The 18878-nt window shown below is 52.1% G+C and overlaps 8 protein-coding genes across 8 annotated transcripts; 4 read left to right on the top strand and 4 right to left on the bottom strand.

The window, feature by feature from the left end:
- Positions 1 to 93: 93 nt before the first annotated feature.
- On the top strand, positions 94 to 479 carry BO83DRAFT_327401 (thiolase; the record flags this gene model as incomplete). The annotated part of the gene is made up of 2 exons (XM_025528083.1): positions 94 to 225; positions 279 to 479. Coding segments are annotated over 2 exons (333 nt in total), but the record flags the coding sequence as incomplete, so codon positions are not given.
- Positions 478 to 2263, bottom strand: BO83DRAFT_412988 (NAD-dependent succinate-semialdehyde dehydrogenase). Its single transcript, XM_025534454.1, has 4 exons — positions 2180 to 2263; positions 2041 to 2128; positions 1076 to 1964; positions 478 to 1046 (listed from the first exon to the last, which is right to left on the bottom strand). Exons 1-4 carry the CDS (start codon positions 2204 to 2206, stop codon positions 584 to 586), a joined length of 1467 nt encoding a protein of 488 aa, XP_025381835.1. The 5' UTR covers positions 2207 to 2263; the 3' UTR covers positions 478 to 583.
- A 155-nt stretch (positions 2264 to 2418) lies between these two features.
- On the bottom strand, positions 2419 to 4228 carry BO83DRAFT_383809 (putative alpha/beta hydrolase). The gene has a single exon (XM_025532559.1). It carries the CDS (start codon positions 4094 to 4096, stop codon positions 2456 to 2458), a length of 1641 nt encoding a protein of 546 aa, XP_025381834.1. The 5' UTR covers positions 4097 to 4228; the 3' UTR covers positions 2419 to 2455.
- A 450-nt stretch (positions 4229 to 4678) lies between these two features.
- BO83DRAFT_383807 (CCDC90 family protein) lies at positions 4679 to 6153 on the top strand. Its single transcript, XM_025532558.1, has 3 exons — positions 4679 to 5337; positions 5406 to 5739; positions 5792 to 6153. The coding sequence occupies exons 1-3, from the start codon at positions 4803 to 4805 to the stop codon at positions 5847 to 5849; spliced, it is 927 nt and encodes a 308-aa protein (XP_025381833.1). The 5' UTR covers positions 4679 to 4802; the 3' UTR covers positions 5850 to 6153.
- A 783-nt stretch (positions 6154 to 6936) lies between these two features.
- Positions 6937 to 8843, top strand: BO83DRAFT_460596 (uncharacterized protein; the record flags this gene model as incomplete). Its single annotated transcript, XM_025537217.1, has 2 exons — positions 6937 to 7287; positions 7348 to 8843. Exons 1-2 carry the CDS (start codon positions 7104 to 7106, stop codon positions 8841 to 8843), a joined length of 1680 nt encoding a protein of 559 aa, XP_025381832.1. The 5' UTR covers positions 6937 to 7103.
- Positions 8844 to 9526: 683 nt separating this feature from the next.
- Positions 9527 to 12157, bottom strand: BO83DRAFT_373711 (putative FAD monooxygenase). The gene is made up of 3 exons (XM_025530055.1): positions 11112 to 12157; positions 10761 to 11054; positions 9527 to 10697 (listed from the first exon to the last, which is right to left on the bottom strand). The coding sequence occupies exons 1-3, from the start codon at positions 11763 to 11765 to the stop codon at positions 9735 to 9737; spliced, it is 1911 nt and encodes a 636-aa protein (XP_025381831.1). The 5' UTR covers positions 11766 to 12157; the 3' UTR covers positions 9527 to 9734.
- Positions 12158 to 13240: 1083 nt separating this feature from the next.
- BO83DRAFT_373707 (putative C6 finger domain protein) lies at positions 13241 to 15990 on the bottom strand. Its single transcript, XM_025530054.1, has 7 exons — positions 15640 to 15990; positions 15468 to 15580; positions 14549 to 15409; positions 14413 to 14499; positions 14058 to 14353; positions 13562 to 13997; positions 13241 to 13491 (listed from the first exon to the last, which is right to left on the bottom strand). Exons 1-7 carry the CDS (start codon positions 15796 to 15798, stop codon positions 13314 to 13316), a joined length of 2130 nt encoding a protein of 709 aa, XP_025381830.1. The 5' UTR covers positions 15799 to 15990; the 3' UTR covers positions 13241 to 13313.
- Positions 15991 to 17128: 1138 nt separating this feature from the next.
- On the top strand, positions 17129 to 18830 carry BO83DRAFT_383804 (carnitine:acyl carnitine antiporter). Its single transcript, XM_025532557.1, has 5 exons — positions 17129 to 17688; positions 17741 to 17789; positions 17849 to 17865; positions 17931 to 18544; positions 18601 to 18830. Exons 1-5 carry the CDS (start codon positions 17440 to 17442, stop codon positions 18647 to 18649), a joined length of 978 nt encoding a protein of 325 aa, XP_025381829.1. The 5' UTR covers positions 17129 to 17439; the 3' UTR covers positions 18650 to 18830.
- Positions 18831 to 18878: the final 48 nt, after the last annotated feature.

The following is an 18878-nucleotide window of genomic DNA, read 5'->3' as shown; positions in this document are numbered from 1 at the left end:
GTGGTGGTGGCTAGTCGTGAGCTGGCGAGGGAGTTTGGCACGGGAAATCGTGCTCTGGCGAGGATTGTTTCTACTTCTGATGCCGCTATTGACCCTGTCGATTTCCCTGTGGCCCCGGCCAAGGCGGTGCCGATTGCGCTGGAGCGCGCGGGCATCAGCAAGGACCAGGTGGCGGTTTGGGAGTTCAACGAGGCATTTGCGGCGGTGATCAAGGCCAATGAGAAGGTGAGTACTACACCTATGCCTTTGACATTCATGGAATATGGCTAACCAGACAGATTTTGGGACTGCAAAACGCGCGAGTCAACCCGTTGGGTGGCGCCATCTCGCTGGGTCATGCGCTGGGCAGCTCGGGCTCGCGCATCCTGGTGACGCTGCTGCACCAGCTACAGCCAGGCGAGTACGGTGTGGCAGCCATCTGCAATGGCGGCGGAGCAGCTAGCGCGATGGTCGTGCAGAAGCTGGACCGGGTGGACTAAACATCCATGTACATATGAAGAATTCGATGCCAACATGTTCATACTAGCTAGCGGTTCAATTTAGCCTCAGCCTCCCAAAAATCAAGCCAAGCCAAAGGCCAACCCTAATAATGCCCCTGCACCGTCAAAGTCCCCGTCTTGGTAACCAAATACTCATCCACAGCCACATCCTTCCCACTCTCCTTTCCATACCCACTCTCCTTCATACCCCCAAACGGCGCCTCCGCAGCCGACATACTCCCCGTATTCAAGCCCACCATACCGGCCTCCAGCTTCTCAAACAACCTCCACAAGCGATCCGCATCTTTCGTAAACGCATAACTCGCCAGCCCCATACTAGTGTCATTCGCCCACTGCACAGCCTCATCCTCCGTATCAAACGCATACAACGCCGCCACCGGCGCGAACGTCTCCTCCCGACTAACCAACATCTCCTTCGTCATGCCCGTCAGAATCGTCGGCTGGAAGAAATACCCCTTCTTACCCTCCACTCTCCCCCCACCCAAAATAACCTCAGCGCCCAACCTCCTCGCATCCTCAATCTGCATCTCCGCCTTTCCCACCCCCCTCTCCGTCGTCAACGGCCCCATCCCCACCCCTCCTCCATTCCATGCCCGACAACCAACTTCTCCGTCCTCTCCCTCAACAACCCCGCAAACCTCTCATAGACCCCCCGTTGCACATACACCCGATTCGCCGTAATACACGCCTGACCCGCATGCCTCCACTTCAGATTCATCAACGCCGCCACAGCGGCCTCCAAATCCGCATCCTCAAACACAATAAACGGACAATTCCCTCCCAATTCCAACGTCACCTTCTTCAACCCATCCGCACAAATCCCCGCAATCAACTTCCCCACCCTCGTCGACCCTGTAAACGTCACCTTCTTCACCAACTCATGTCGACACAACGCCTCACTTAACGAAGGCGTATTCTCCATATCCGTCGTCAACACATTCACCACCCCCGCCGGGAACCCAGCCCGCATAGCTAACCCCGCAATAGCCAACGCAGACACAGGACTCTCCGGAGACGGCTTCACAACCATCGTACACCCCGCCGCGATCGCCGCCGCGACCTTCCTCAGCACCATCGCCACCGGGAAGTTCCACGGTACTAGAGCTGCCGCTACGCCGATGGGCTGCTTGATCGTCATGATGCGACGGCCCGGAACGGCGGAGGAGCTGATCGTGCCGGAGACGCGCTCGGCTTCGCCCGCGAACCATCGTGTGAAGGAGGTTGCGTAGGCGATCTCGCCCAGTGCTTCGGCGAGCGGTTTGCCCGTCTCGTAGGTGATGATCTTGGCTAGGTCGGTTTTGTGGGCCCGGATGAGGGTGTCCCAGGCTGTGAGGAGCTCGGAGCGGTAGTGCGCGGTGGTGTGGCGGAAGCTGAGGAATGCTGTGTGTGCGGAGGTTACGGCGTGGGGGACGTCGAGAGCTGTGCAGGTGGGGATTTGGGCCCAGGGGTGGGAGGTGCCAGGGTCTGTGGTTGGAGATTTGGTTAGGATGGGGGTTTTGGGGAGATGAAGGTATAGGGGTGAGGGAGGGGGATGGCATACCGATGACTTCAAAGTGCTGGTTGCTTTGGGATTTGATCCAGGTGTTGTTGACGAAGGCATCGAAGTGGAGTATGGAGGGGTCGGAGAGCTAGATGCGTGAGTTAGAGGAATGGGAGATTAGGGTTAGAGTGGGACATACTTGGAATGGAAGCTCGTATTGGGCCATTGTAGCTTGATTCGTTTACTATCTGATGGATAATGTTGAGAATAGGGATTGGGGGATGAGATACTAGGGAAGTATCACAATATAAGGGATATGAGTGAAGAAGAGGGGAAGATAAGCTGACCCCGCACCTCGGATATCGGCAAGTTTCCTACAAACTACTATTAGAATACGATTGACCCAAATACCATGTATCAACTTTGTCATTCGCTGATCATCTATATACATAACAGCTCTGTACATCAGCTGCTTCTAGTGCAGGTACTCATTCACCACTTGCGTAAATGCCGTCGCATTCTCCAACATCGGCAGATGACCCGCCTTCGGCACCAACTTCAACTCAGAAGCGCTCTTCAGGTCTGCCACCATCTGCTGCATCGTCTTTGGCAGCACACCGTCACTCTCGCCGGCCACAAACAGGCCAGGCACCTGTGCCTGTGCCATCCGGTCCCGCACATCATAGGCACACAGGGCCTGCACGCTCTGTCTGAAGCCGGGCAGACTGTTCGTCCGCACCAATTCCTTCGCCTTAGCGGGGAGATGGGGCTGTGTCTCGTACGACTCAGCTGTGAACCAGCGCCGCACGGTAATTTCGGCCAGCTTCTCGCCGACAATCGCCTGTTGCGTGGTGGGCGACACGGCGCCCTCGCTGGCTGCCAGCTCGACACGCTCGTTCCAGGCCTTACGGTTCGTCTCGGGGCTGGAGCTGTTGGTGTCGCAGGAGATGAAGCGCTCCACGCGCTCCGGGTACAGCAGGGAGGTGTTCAACACGGTCACACCACCCAGACTGACACCGATAAGGGTGGCCTTGGGAACGCGCAGAGCATCCAGCAGCGCGATGATATCGGAGGCCAGTAGATCGATGTTGACGGGCTTCTCGCCGCATTCTTGCTGCCGACCACGGGTGCAGTACCGGACAATGCGAAAGTTTTGGTTGCGAGGGTCGGAGAGGAACTGGTCGACAAAGTCGTCCCAGATGGTGTAGTCCACCAGGATGGAGTTGCTGAGCACGATGACCGGGCTGTGGGGGTCGGTGCTACCCTCCAGGCGGTAAGGGAGCTCGACGCCGTCGGGGGTGGTGACGAAGGACTCGACGGCCGGGCGGGTGGGAGAGGGCAAGGTGCGGGTTTTGCCGTCAATGGACGACCAGGGACCGATGACATCCGGGGAGGTCAGGGAGGACAGCTCGCGGGGAGCGGGTCCGAAGGTGTAGGCCCACTGGTAGGTGCGACGGCGGGTTTTAGCCACAACGTCGGTCATGATGCGGGTGCGCCAGATAGTGTCGGTGGCGGCCTTGTATTCGGGACCGCCCAGACCATTCTGGGCAGCGTACTCGTGCACGGCGAGGTATTCGCGTGGGGCTTTGGGGTCGATGGTGGAGGTGACGAAGAGGCGGGAGGAGCGCCAGCCGGGCACGCGGGACAGCATGGGGATGTGCTCTTCGCGGTACCAGCGGGTGAACTCGTCCTCCTTAGCGGCGTCGGCGGAGGAGAGGGAGAGAGAGACGGCGACGAGGGCAGAGCCGGCAGCCTCGGTGTCGGGGGTGAGTTCGAGGGGTTTGTAATCAGCCGCCTTTTGCTCGACAACGGTATCGTAGAGCCGGCGATCGACGTCAATCTGGGCCATGGTCGCCTTTTCCCGGGGGGTCTTAATGGTGTCGCCGCGGAGGGCGAGGTAGGTCTCGCGCGTCAACTCAACCATATCAGTAATGTCGTAGAGTGCCACCCACTCGGGCTCCTCGCCGTCGGTTGCGCGATAGCGGAAGCCATTGGTGCAGAAGGGCAGACGCAGGCGCAGAGGACCGTGTTCGGTATTATACCAGTCGTGGAATTGGGCCGCAGGGAGGGAGGGACGAGGGTTCATCGTCACCCAGAGAAGGCCGGGGGTCGTCATTTTGAATATGATGTTAAGCAGGGACAGCTGACACCAAGAGAAGTAGAGAGAGTAACTGCAACGAAATCAATGATGAGGGGCAGATGGCGGGGTGACCGGCGATAATAATCATTATAATGAGAATCCGACTGACTGCCGACCACACAGCCGATGGCGGCCGATGGTTGAAGTCATCGGCTATATCTTTAAGTTCCAGTCTTTCATCTCCCAGGTACTGGTGGCGGGGAGCCCACTGGGGAAGCCACTGGGGTTTATGGGGTAGTTTGAATCCCAAGATGTCATGGTAGATAGACAGATGGGAGTTTCTCCAAACACACTTGACTGGCGAGAGGAAGTTGTATAGAAGGAAGAAGGGCTCTTTCTATGAAATGCCGGGGAAATGTAATAACCTTGCAGCCTAAGAGTTCAGGCATGAATTTCGGTAGCCACAAACTGCCGAGTCACCTGATGCTATACTCCGATAATGAGTCACGTGTGGCCGTCCAGATTTTGCCCTGGGCGGTGAGGTGACTGGCAGAATGGGAGACCGGGCGGAGTTAGTCACTCTCACGCCGAGATGTAACTAACCCGACGATTAGATCATCTAATAACATCCAACCCAACTCCAACTACTCGATCAGCCTGACTGTTCTCACGGCTTTAGGCTAGATCCCTTCTCTCATCATATCTCTCGCTGTCTGGCTCACGCTTCTCGTAGCTGAGAGTCATGGCGCCTCAGAAATCGGTGGCAGAGGTGCCCCGTTCCCTGATTCCCCGTCTGACTTGGAACGGCTCCTCGACTCGCACTACTTTTACCTCTCCCCAGACTACCGCCCTACCGGCGAAGCGCCAACAAAAGCAGTATATCGTACGGAATCGGATTCCTGCTGGACGACAACTGCATACCTCGACTTCCCCGTCCACTGCCTCTACAACATTCCCCGCAACAGCCCGAGATCTAGGCACATCGATCGCAAGACGCTTCCCTTCCACAACCAAGCCGGCCAGCCAACCAGCCGCACCCCTTGGGAACCCCATCCGACATAATGGTGTCTATGTCGCTGCATTCAACCCGGCTCGGAGAGCTTTTCATGCGTCCGCTCCGCGCCAGCGCGACCATCACTTTGATACATTGAAATTTGTCCAGCGATTGAAAGATGAGGGGTTTAGCGAAGAGCAGGCTGTTGCTATGATGCGGGTCCTGAACGACGTCATTCAGGAGTCCATTCAGAACTTGACTCGGACAATGGTGCTTCGGGAAGGTTAGTCACTCCTGTGGTTTATGCATGCTATACCCAAGAGCATTTCCATTCTAAGTCCATTTCTACAGACACGGAACGGTCGGCCTATACACAAAAAGTCGACTTTGCCAAACTCCGCTCCGAGCTCCTCAACGCAGATTCTACCGAAGCGCAATTGACTCGCTCATCGCACGAAAAGATCGCCGCAGATCTGGCCAAACTCAACTCTCGTCTACGCGACGAGATCGGTCGCACGCAGGCATCAGTGCGACTGGATCTGAACCTGGAGAAGGGTCGTATCCGGGAAGAAGCCAATGGCCAAGAAATGCGTATAAAGGAGACGGAAACGAGAATTGAGCAGGAGGTGGCTGGGTTGAGAGAGCGTGTAGAGGCTGTCAAGTTCTCTACACTACAGTGGCTCATGTAAGTGGTATCCGACATTTCACACAATACAATGCTGACAGATCTTCTCCAGGGGTGTATGCACTGGTACCGCTGCTCTGATTCTTGGTGCCTGGCGTCTCTTCATGTGAACCTATCATTCTGTGGGCTTTCGGTCCCGTCGGCCGGATTAAAAGATGCCTTGTCTGTTGCCTTCATATCAACTCCCCACTATTACTCCTTACCGCCGAAAAATGTGGCGGGATTAGGAACAGGTGGCCGGCTTTCTCTTCTCTTTTGTTCAATTAGCGATGTGGTGGCTTCCGTAATCATTCTATATATATATATACTATTGCTTTATTTGTTATCTTCAGAGGTGTAGTACATAATTTGTGGGATGGGACTCCTATCCTGCCTGTGTCCGGCGGCCGTGATGCCGGCATGGAACGAGGCGAGCTGTGAAATGATATGATGCAATTCCGTGACATGTTTATGTTACCACCACTAATTGGCTCATTCTGCATTAGATCGGCTGCTCGCCTAAAGATTGCTGTAGAAGAAAGGTGGGGGTATTACGAACCATGCGATTTCAGTGATAAGGGAAATGAAGGGGGCGGAGAATAGAGCGATGCAATGTCATACAAGCCATGTAATACTCAGAGGACCGACGGGGTCCGCCGGCGTCAAAAAGAGGGGGAAAACACGCTCATTTACAATTAGGCAATGATTGGCCCGGCATGATCTTCGTTCCTGTCTTTGCCAGGTTCTTCTCGCTCCACTCTTCGGTAGTAGTACTAGTCAACTCCTCGCGTCTGCGCCGCTCCAATGGCATCCATATCTTTCTGCAGCTTATCATCGGCTCACAGCAAGAACAAGGGGTAATTGCGTCCTAGCTCGCCTGCCAGATAGCCAACGAACATGCTTTGTTCAAACTAGCACGTCTTCTTCAAGTGTGACTGACGATATATCACCTTATAGCACTATCCTTGAAACTGTCATGGTTTGATCCATCACAATCGGGCTTAGTTGTACACTATCAACAAGAAGCACACTAGAGAAATCTCCGCATGCTGAGCACAGTCATTTTGGAAACTTATCACCCTACAAAACCCAGCTAGTTACTAATGTATCATGCACCATGGCCTCATACAAAAACCCTTCCCGACCCCCTGGGGCGTCAACAATGGCGTTGTACTGCACTGATTCACAGGCATCAGCACCATATTTGGCTGAGCCCTACTAGCACTTAGTGCATCTCTCTTGCGCATTGGGGCTTTTTCAGGGGCTTGCAGTACATACTCGTGTCGCCCACGTGAAGTTTCCACATAGTCGCACCACCACAGAGAGACATCCTTCTAGAAACGCACCGATAAGAGTAGATCCCATCCTGCAGGAAAGCCGCAATCATGCTGGTCTCTTTCGGTGTCGCATTCTACCTAGTATCTCTGCTGTTTTCTCCAGTGCGGGCTCTGCTAGAGGTCTTTGAGGTATACCAGCCCGTTCCCACAGGCCATGGCAGCGTTGGGTGCAATGAGGAGATCCTCCTAATGGACCATGTCTTCGGTTATAGTTATGGGGAACCATACATCGGTATGATAGAAAAAGTGCCTGATCCGATCAGTTGTTCATAAGCTAAATGATATGAACCAGGGATCTACGAGCCACCAAATTGTACCTTTGACACCGTTCGCATCAATTTCACTGTCACCTCCAAGGGCAGACAGTATGATCGTCTGGCGCTCATGTACTTAGGGGACACAGAGGTGTTCCGAACATCAACAGCTGAACCAACGACCGACGGCATCATCTGGACCTATATCAAAGACATGTCTCAGTTCAACGTACTATGGAAAGAAAAACAGAAATTGATCTTCGATCTTGGCAACATCATTACTGATGTCTACACCGGCTCTTTCAACACCACCCTAACAGCCTCCTTCTCATATGAGGGCAACGTCAGGACCCCAGATGTCATTCTTCCAATTTCTGCTCGCAAATCCTCCCAGAACGCATCAAGCGACTTTGAGCTTCCATCCGACAACGCCACGGTGCAATACCAGATCCCCCCGACAGCATCCCGTGCAGTTGTGTCCATTTCCGCATGTGGTCAGTCAGAGGAAGAATTCTGGTGGTCCAACGTCCTCTCTGCCGATGAGTATACCTTCGACAATACCATTGGTGAGCTATACGGGTACTCCCCATTCCGCGAAGTCCAGCTCTATATCGACGGCGTCCTTGCCGGCGTGGACTGGCCATTCCCCATAATCTTCACCGGCGGTGTCGCGCCAGGATTCTGGCGTCCTATCGTAGGAATCGACGCTTTCGACCTACGCCAACCCGAGATCGATATCACACCCTTCCTCCCCTTGCTCAAGGACAACAAGTCCCATTCGTTCGAGATCAGAGTCACAGGCCTCAGCGTTGCCGACGACGGAACAGTAACATTCGCCAACACAGTCAATTCCTACTGGGTAGTCACCGGGACTATCTTCCTCTACTTGGACTCCTCCTCCTCCTCCTCTGAATCACACAGCACAACCACCGGCCAAGCGCCCGAAATATATGCCCCGGCGCCCACCCTCACCGTCACACGGGATCTCACCCAGAGTGCAAACGGGACCAACGAAACACTATCATACTCAGTTACAGCCGAAAGAACATTCACCGTAAAGTCCTCCGAATACTCATGGAGCCAAAACCTCTCCTACTCCAACTACGGATACCTAAACCAGCAAGGACTAAGCCAGAAAAACAACCAACAGACCTCCGGCACTAACACAATCACTCAACTTACCGGGAATAAATCTACAAATGAGGTCACATTCCAGTACCCTCTAATCTGTAACACGACGTACGGACTCGAAGATGGCCTCTCCATCAGTGCCTGGATCCGCAGAGGCCTGGATATCGACTCGACCGGTAGTGATGGGGAGCTCGGTGTCTCGACGTATACGTTCACCTCGGGGCCGTTGGATCTGCATACGGAACAATATGGAACAGCGTATTATTTCGAACCGGAGGATGATGAGAGTTCCGTCTCGTATGGTGAAACGGTTGATGTCTGGGGAAGTAATGCTGGGGGAGTGCAGTACACGAGGAATGTTCGTGCGGTGAATGGGACGGTTATTTCGGATAGTGAGAGCTAGAATCATTCGATTCAAATAGGGTGTAAGTATGATGAGGACCTGGGTACTAGTATGATTGGGATGGATGAAGTTGGGGATACATATATATATATATATATATCATATGGCTGGGGATTAGTTTCAGTTGTTTTGCAATCCGAAAAAATCACACATTTCTATACTAGTATTTATAAGTAGTAGTATTACATTGAACATGAATGTAACAAAACCCCTAACTGACTAGTATACACTACTCACACGCTACATTATCAAACAGAATCCCCGCCATCCATTAATATGATTATATACATCTATACTTCTGAGAACTCGACTCTCCCGCGGGATCGTTAGTCTGTTGTTTTCTGGTGACTAATTTGGCTCCATGATGAGGTAGGTTATATTTACCGGGCTCTAATTGGGGACACGACACGGGGGACTGGAAGCGAGGATATCGGCTAAAAAGCCCAGCTGAATAACTAAAAAGTAAACACAGCAATGCTCGGATCGGCAAAGCTCCCCTCCCCACCCGGATTACCGGCTTAGGTGACCGGTGTGAAGAAGAAGGTTTGATCCGGCTTGCCGGCTATCGAAGGTTGAATAGGTACGCAGTAGGTAAACCGAGATTGGTACGGTATTAGGACTCCGCCAGGATAGTGGTCATTTCTTGTAGTGAAAGAATATGAATGCTACAATATCTGGAGGCCATAATATCAAAGATTTGGATTGAATTCCTTTAAGAGACAAAATCAACTCCAACCATGCCGGTTCATAATCAGTTCAGGCTGAACGAAGCTAGAAACCAAAATGTGAAACCAAAAATTTGAAAGGGACTATGTACATAAGTTCACCCTTTATATCAAGGGGGGAAAATTTTTTTTACAAGACAAAAAATGTGGTTTGCGAGGTGGTCATTTACAGACGGCTGTGCTGGGAGTCCTGGCCTAGAGGCTTCGTTGAAAACGAGCCGAAGAAGGCATTGAGGGCGTCCACGGTGCCGCTGCCCTCGGACAGCTGCACGGTACAGGCGACGTGGCTGTCCGGGCGAGTGACAACAACACCACCCTTCTCCACGTCGAAGCCCAGCTTCTCGTGAGCGGCGTAGGTGGCCTGGGGAACGCGCACGTCGGGAATGTTGTCGGCGTAGAGGTGGTGGTGGTAGTCGCGGAGGATCTTGGGAATGGAGTCCACGTCGATCTGGTTCTTCTCGCCAGCGTAGACCAGGCAGATGGAGAACAGCTTGGAGTGAGGCAGGTGGTTTTCGAAGAACGACACGTCGGCAATGTCGGCGCGGCGGTACACGGAAAGGAACGAGCGTTCCTTCTCGAGGTTGGCAGCAAGATCGGTGATCGCCTTGCTGGTCTTGTCCTGCTTACCGGCAAAGATGAAGATCCGGAACGCACCGTTGGCAGGAATCTCCTGTTCCAGGTGCACGTGGTTGGAGTCTGCCAAGCGGGTGACGGTGGTCGGCGTGAACGCGCGACCAGGGGTCAGGCGGACACCGGGGACGTCGAACAGCGGGGATTGAGCGGGGTGGGTAGCGTCCCAGGTGAACACATTCGGCTTGTAGGCAACCCCGTAGCCACTGGTAAATTCACAAGAGGACTTGAAGGTCTTGACGAATTCGTCTTCCTCTCCGCCAGCCGCAGCAGTAGTGTGGCTGGCCTCGCCGACCTCGCCGGCGGTAGGGCGACGCTTGGAGAACAAGGCGGCGTATTTGTTGTCGAAGCTCAGCAGAGTTTCGGCGATATCCTTGCGCTCAGTCTCGTAGGTGCTGAGGATGGAGCGCTTGGCCAAACCAGACTCAACGGCGTGGAGCTTCCACGCCATGTTCAGAGCATCGTGGAAAGCAGTGTTCATTCCCTGACCGGCCTTGGGCTACAGAGTTTGTTAGAAATGCCTATTTAACTCGCAAGATGCTTTGAAGACGGGCACACTTACACTGTGAGTGTGGCAAGCATCACCACCCATGAACACACGCTCATCGAGAGTGTACTTCTCGGAGATACCCTGACCGATCGGGTAGACGGAGTACCACTCGACGCGATCCCATTCCACCCAGTACGGCTGAAGAATCTTCCGAGCGGTGGCCTGAACATCCTCGGCGGTTGCTGTCTTTCTAGGGTCGAAGTCGGGGTCGTCCGACGAAGCGATCTGAACATAAAGACGGACCATGTTGTCCTCACGGGGAATAACCATGATAGAACCGGCATCAGAGTGGATAGTGCACTTGGTCTGTTGGCAGATGATTAGCGGCTGTTCGCATCGTGATCATATTTTGAATTTGCTTACCTCAATGTCAGGGAAGTTGGTCCTCACGACACCATCCATGACACCCCAGACGTAGGAGATTGGATCCTTGTACTGGATCTGAATACCAAGCTGCTGTCTGATGAAACTGCGAGCACCTTCACCGCTGAACAGATACTTGGTGCGGACAGTCTCGATCACGTTGGTGTCAATGCTCTTAAGCTGGACTTCGACGGGGTAGGTCTCGTCCAAGCCATCATTCTTGAAACCGACGATGGTCCACGGCCTCTCGACAGTGGTACCGGCCTTCTCGATCTCGTCCAAGAAGACGCGCTCGATCTTACCCTGGTGGACCAGGGTAGTGAAGGGGTATCTTGTGTCGATAAAGCGGGGGCAGCTGGGCCAACTGCCAGTACGGTGGATACCTTGTCCGCCTGGGAGAGGATCCCAGAAAGCAACATCGTACACCTTAGCGGGCTTGAAGGCCATGATTTGGCGCTTCAGGCCCAGGTTGCGAAGGATTTCCGTCGAACGAGGCTGGATACCATCGGCGCGGCCGGTGGCGGTGGGCACCGGACGGTTGTCAATGTGCTTCACCTTGTAGCCCCAGCGGGACATGCAAAGCGACAAGACAATGCCAACCGGGCCAGCGCCCACGATGACAATGTCATACTTCTCTTGTTGTGAAGGGGCCATGGCGGCAGTGTGCAGGTGAGAGGAGCGGGTCAAGCTTCGGGGTAGTGGTGGAGTGGGGAAGTCAATAGATACAGAGTGGGGAATGGGTATATTCACAAGAAAGAGACCGATTAAAACATCACCCAAAGGTGGGAGAAGAAAGCAGACAAATAGAGAGAGATGAAGCTGATCTGGAAAATAAAACCTTCATGATGAAAGGGAAGGGGAAAAGGCGATATAAATACCATGTGGTGAACTGGGGTGGTGGCCCGAAGGCACACGGGGAGACAGACATCGGGGAACCACAACGGCATTCATAGTCGGCTGAATCGTGGAGAGTTTGGGGAGGAGCAGCATAATAGAGCGTGGGGACGAGCAGGAAGCACAGAGAGGGCTGAGAAATCCGCGGTGTCAGCGATGCAGGGGGGGGCACAGTAATGGCCAGTAATGGCCAGAAATGGCCAAAGATGGCCAAAGAAGGGCCGTGGGTAACCAATGCTGGGGGAGATCCACCGGGGCTGCGGGGACTTGGGAGGCGCTGGGAGGGCGCTGATTGGCTCAGGCAGACTGCCGTTGCTCGATCCGAGCCCCCGGACTGATTTGGGATGAACTTGGGATGCTCTGCGGCTAAGCAGCTCGGCAGGTGGGATTGGTGGGAGTCACGTGGCTGTCCGTCGGTCTCCCGGTCAATCTTCCGATCCCGGGTTTGCCGGCCATTTTCATGGTATTTTCTACACTTCTACACTTGAGGTAATAGTCACTGACTCGGCTGTATGATGCCGATTAGCAATTGGAATTACGTTTATGGTAACTCGAGTGGACTTACTAACAAATCACTCTACTCCTAGTCAACTAGTTATACAATGATTTCCATGTCAGGTTAAAGTGGCTAAATAAAATTAATTGCATAAATTTATACCTGCCAGTCGACGCATATTACATAGCACCCAATGAAGGCTCGTGGAGTTCAGATGAATAAGACATTTAAAGAGGCAATTTGCGTCACATCGTCATTATTACTATTCCTGTGACGGCGAGTGGCTCTTGAGATCACGTGCTTTGTTTGATCTGTCTTGCTTGTTTGTCACGTGGCGCTCACTTAATGTAGTCTATGGGGAAGTCTGGGGAAGGAAGAGATCAGACATGACTGAAGCCACATCTAATTGCGGTTTTATTCCACTTTCAAGAGCGGGTAGATATATTAGGATTGTTGGAGATATTATTCTCTACTTTGTAATGGCGATTTTTACACCTTTATTGAGGACCGACTTATATATATATATATATATACTATATATGCAAGTTTCAATTCGTCTGGGATATCAGTCAACTCTTACTACTACTAGTACTATTAGTGCTGAATGACTCTATAATTGTACAGCAGCCCGTCCCAGGATCCCATCCAGAAGGTTAGCTTATTCTCAATACAGTAAGTAGGGCAGCTATGCTTGTAATTTTCGAGGTATACCAAGATATGTTGACCTCGAATGTTGATTGTTGAATTCATTCATAGACACATATAGACATACATACAGACATCAACACCATACATACACATATTGATTACAATTACAGTAACCGCAACAGCTCCAAGTCCTTCGCCACGGCTGGACTGTTCTGCGCACAATCCTCCAAAAACTGCATCATCTCCTGGTTCCATTGCTCCCATCCCGCCGGCAAAGTCTCCTGTAACCGCCTGTCCGAGGAGTGAGATATACAGTAGAAGAGGAGGATTTGACCGAAGAATCTACATGAACCAGGTAAGCACGTAACAACATTATCATACGGGAGGGGATTTGGGTGGGTTGTTAACTTACTGAGAACAAAAAGCGAATTTAATCGGGATGCAACTCTTCATGCGCTGGAAGATGCCGCCCACGACAGGCCAATTCATTGCATTGAGTAAACCACTGTGGATTTGCTCGAGATCTTTGTCGGTTAGGGAGCCGGGAGTGTGGAGCGCCTTGTAGAGGTATGGACGGCCGATGTGGAAGTTGGCGATCATATACCGGCCACGAAGCATGGCCTCGGAGACGGCGATCGCGGGGGATAGGGCGTGGCGGTGGGACGGGGTGAAGGGAAGATGTTGCTGGGAGGCTGGAGATGGTGGGATCGGGGTGCTCGGATTCGTGGTCAGGGCAGAGGTGGTGTGGTCGGGAAATTGGAGGGCGGCGGGGAGGTTGATACGCCATTGTTCTAGCTGGTGACGGAGTTCAGCATTGACTGCTGGGTGGGGGAATGTGCCGGAGTCGGCTGGTAGGGACGAAAGGTTAGTTTGATGGATATGGCAGGATGAGGGTAGGGTTAACTCACAATGGAAGTAGAGCGAGTGTCGGATGCGGGTTAGGATGATTCGATGGGCGACCTGCGCGAGGAAATGATATTGGAAAAACGAATCGTCTATCTCTTCTAATGAGAGTGACCGAGAAGCTGGAAAGCCCACGCTTTCGAAGGTGATGAACTTGGGAATTGGGACGTATTCTTCGAGTCGGGAGAGACCGCTGGGCGGGACGTGTAGTTCTTGGACCAGAATGGTTTCATTCATTAGGCAGTTCCAATACACTCGAGATTTCATATCGCCTTCCCACTCATCGAAATGTACATCATGACTGGAGTAGTGTCAGTTTTGCGAGAACCAGTTATGCAATGATAGCCATGGATGACTTACTTGGTGAGCATGGACAGACAGCAAGTGGCCGCTCGATGGATCATGGCCCACGAATCCATGGGGCGAAGAATTTGACTGTAGTAGATGCTTTACAAAGTTAGCATGCCATCAAGGATATTCGAGCGGAAAGCCTTACAATGACAAGAGGTAAAATTGGCAGCTTTGGAGATTGTTGTCACACATCAGAAATCCAATGCGCTGGCGAGCAGTGTTGAAGAAGCGCAATCCCGGGGGATTCTCGTAGACCACCCCCATCCAGTCAGGAGGCTCGAAACGACCACTGCGTGTCCCTAGTAATGGGAAATCCCCTTCCTGGTAGGCGTGGACAGCGATACAGCCCAGCGCCATGATATTGAGAACCACACAGCTCTCGATGTTGTAGCCAAAGTTGCTCTCAATAGCCGCGCCCAGGGTGAAAGCATAGTAATAGTTCTTGTCGATTAAAGGTGTGAACAGGTTGAAAGTAGTGAAGAATGCGTCCGAAAGGCCTTTGACCATGGCCAGCGGAAGTGCGTTCAACCAGTTGTCCCCGGCCTGCGCTGGGAAAGGGCAGATGTACATGGGCAATTGAGGGCGCTTCATTTCAATGTCAATCACATAATTTTTGCCCAGTTTCTCGTGTGCTTCAAGTAACCGTTGTGGAAGAATCTCCTGAGCACCTGCCCAGGAGATCACTCCATGCTGGCTGAATGAAATCGAGACTAATCCGTTTGCCTCCGTCGGATTGGGATGCAGGTGTTGGTCGTCATGCTCCACTTCGTTCAGTCTCATTGCCTCTGGCGTGAGAGCCTGAGAGGTCAAGCGTTCCAACCTACCCAAGCTGCTCGTGTTGCGAGAATGATGCGCGAGCGAGCCTATCGTCTCCGTGCCATCCAAACTACGGGGCATCTGACCCCGAAGGGATTGAATTTCCTTAGAAATGGTCGTGGGAACATTTTCCAGCTTGGTTTCCAGTCGATGCAACGTGCTCATTATCAAGCTGAGAGAATGATCTCGTCTACTCTAAGCATTAGCAACAGTGAAAATAGGGACTGGTGAAAGTGACTCGGCCTTACTTGGAGGTCTTGCGCTCATTGTAGACACACTCGAGGTTCAGCGACTTACACAAGCCGCACTTCGGTCGCGATTCATCACATCGCGTCTTCTTAAGCCTGCAATTCTCACATGCCTAAAAGAAGTGGTTACTACTACTATCGCGCACATTACTGGTAATGGGGAAGCACCAACCACTGTGGCTATAAAGTTTCGGGGCTTTTTGCTAGGCCCGGATGCATGATGCTGCTGCTCTGAATCCCCCGGCGAGAGGCCCTGGGGTGTGTGATCCACCAGATCGGGGGACTGGGAGGCAGGGCGTGGTGGGGACCCTGGATGAGGACGCTTGCTCATGGTTGAGATTGTACGCGATAACGCCCACGGCTCCCTACAATTAGTGGTGGGAATCGCACATTGTGATCCCGACTAGCTCTGCTTCCTGTTCGTGCTGGGAAGGGCTTCGACAGTCCCAATCGGCTGTTAGATTAATTGTTCGATCCGAACTCTCGTAGAATTTCTTCAGCAAAAGACTGAATAAGACTCATTTATTATCTCCGATTAGTTATCAGATAGTCCCGGTGACTCAAAATGATGCCCGGAGAAGGTGCCCTTTTCCGGAGTCACCTGACTGGGCCCGTTCTCTTCTTCTTAAGCCTCGGATGCCTTATTACTATGCTCACGTGACTCAGTCCAGTCCAAAAGATAAGAAAGACGAGAAGAATACCTACTTTGTGTATAGAATGGCTGGTTTGTCACTGTAGATGATTTCTTTACTTTGTCAGTTTTCTGAACTTAAGTTTATTATTTTTTATCTACATGAATGTACAAGCTTTCTGTGATATTTACATCATAGTACTTTGTATTTCATTTCTGGACTATGAAACTTGGCCAATCAAGAATGATCTCCGTCTATTATTTACATACTCTTTGTATTACCGTAAATGTTAGTCTACTTTATACTTATATTGATAAGATATAGCGTTTTCAGATGAAGCTCATAGATTTATGACGCAATCTGGTGTAGAGAAGCCATTTTAAGCTCAATCGAACTCCATCCCATTCAATTCTTTTTCTTATGCCTGATCGAGCCCGCAATACTCTAAGATGCTAACTATGCAGTTGCTTCTGTAAGGAACTGAATCCTTACAACGATTGGTATTACCCGCCTCCTCCCATGTGTATTTGAGTATATAGGGGATTCTAAGGGTCCACAGAGTATCTGCTGGTAACGATGGCCTTATGGTCCTGTTTTGAAGTTTTGCCCCTAGAAAGGTTCCCTACAGCTTCACATTCAGACAAATGTCATAACTGGCAGAATAGTTGTTTGCGAGTCAGTACCCTCATTCCGCTCTTCGTCATCTTGCTTTCTACATACTTTGTTTCTTCATTCATTTGCTTTTTATTTCGTGGTAAGCCTATATTGTATCACGTGCAGAGATAATTTCCTATCAGAGATAGTAAGTAGTCACATGTTTGAGCTCATTATTCAGTATCAGCTGCAAGAATATCACGTGCACGAGCTCATTAGGAACCTATCCAACCATTCTCCATCTCCAGTCAACCGCAAACCGTCGCATTAAGTTCCGGGCGCCCGACCAACCTACTTAAGGTACGTACCAGACCAGTATTTCGTAGCCATATCTACGTCGTATCCTCCAACCCCGGGGGACGTGCCTATCTCGGATAAATATTTGATCCGTACCGAGCCGAGGTCCGGGGTATGGATTGCCATGCTGGTCGGCCGGATGGAGAGCGTGACCGTCGCGCGACAATCATCGAGAGCTTTCTTCTTTTTTTCCCCTAATTTCCCCTTTGCTTTTAATCCGTGTATGCAACTTCTTTGTAAACTATCCTATCTATAACTACACTTCTCACTCAAAGCAGCCGCTTTTTGCTTCTCCTGCTACAGCGCCCAAGAAGACACGACTCCAGCCTCCTCCCCGCTCCCTTCTCCCCACTTCTTATTCTCCCCGCTCATCCGCGCCAGCCACCACCATGACCGCTTCTCCGTCCGCCGCTGAATCAATTCCAGAGGAAGTCAGAGTTCCGGAGCCCAAGCCCGTTAATCAGACTATTGCTCAGATCCGCTCGCTTGCTGCTGGTGCTGCCGGTGGTGTGTGCGCCGTTGTTGTTGGACATCCTTTCGATCTGGTGAAGGTGCGCCTTCAGACGGCAGAGAAGGGCGTTTACTCTGGTGCTATCGATGTCGTGAAGAGGACTGTGGCCCGGGAGGGTCTTGCTCGTGTAAGTTATCTTGATAGCTGGTGTTGGGCGCAGTTGCTGATCGTCGGAATAGGGTCTTTATGCAGGTGTCTCTGCTCCCCTGGTGGGAGTTACGCCAATGTGTAAGCTTCTCTTCTCTGTGACTCCCATCGCACATACTAACAACTCGCGTGTATTGCAGTCGCTGTCAGTTTCTGGGTATGTCTACGAGTTTACAGAATGTGATCAATCCCCCTTTGGCGCAGACGGCTGACAGCTGGTAGGGTTATGATGTGGGTAAAACGCTCGTCGGCAAGATGTCCGAAGTTCGCGTAGAGAACAACACCCCTCAATACACCATTGGCCAGATTTCAGCTGCTGGTTTCTTCTCTGCCATTCCCATGACCTTGATCACGGCACCCTTCGAGCGCGTCAAGGTGCTCCTTCAGATCCAGGGTCAGAACCCCCCGCCTCCCGGTCAGAAGCCCAAATACTCTGGCGGTCTGGATGTGGTCCGGCAGCTATACCAGGAGGGTGGTATTCGCAGTGTGTTCCGTGGTAGTGCAATGACCCTCGCTCGTGACGGCCCTGGTTCTGCTGCGTACTTCGCCGCCTACGAGTACATCAAGCGCACTTTGACTCCCAAGGATGCGGAAGGAAATGTCACTGGCCAGCTGTCCATGCCTGCCGTCCTGGCTGCCGGTGGCGCTGCTGGTATTGCCATGTGGATCCCTGTCTTCCCCGTCGATACCATCAAGTCTCGTCTGCAGAGCGCGCCTGGTCGTCCCACAATCGGCGGTACGATTCGCACCGTCTATGCCAGCGGTGGCTTCAAGGCTTTCTTCCCTGGATTTGGACCTGCTTTGGCAAGAGCCGTTCCTGCCAATGCTGCTACTTTGTATGTTATTCTAACCCTGACATGTTCTGGGCTGTCGTTGCTAATATGCCGAACAGTGCGGGTGTTGAGCTGGCTCATCAGTTCATGACAAAGCTTTTCGACTAGACGGATGCCTTGCGCGCTGCAGGTACGGTGGTGTAAGTCTATCGGTTATTTGATATTGTGGCGTTCGTTATTTTGTCATTCTGTGGAAGCATTTTGCAAGCCTGGATATTCTGTTTTTCATTTAGACTAGACGGTTTCTGGCTGTCTGTAGCGCTAGGAATTCATATTATATCAGTAGAGAATCTGTCGCGGATTTTCCCTTGGTAGACTGATAGTAGGCTATTGCCTG

Source organism: Aspergillus eucalypticola (genome assembly GCF_003184535.1).
Source record: "Aspergillus eucalypticola CBS 122712 chromosome Unknown BO83scaffold_55, whole genome shotgun sequence".
Lineage (NCBI taxonomy): Eukaryota > Fungi > Ascomycota > Eurotiomycetes > Eurotiales > Aspergillaceae > Aspergillus > Aspergillus eucalypticola.
This window is presented reverse-complemented; position numbering and strand designations above follow the sequence as displayed.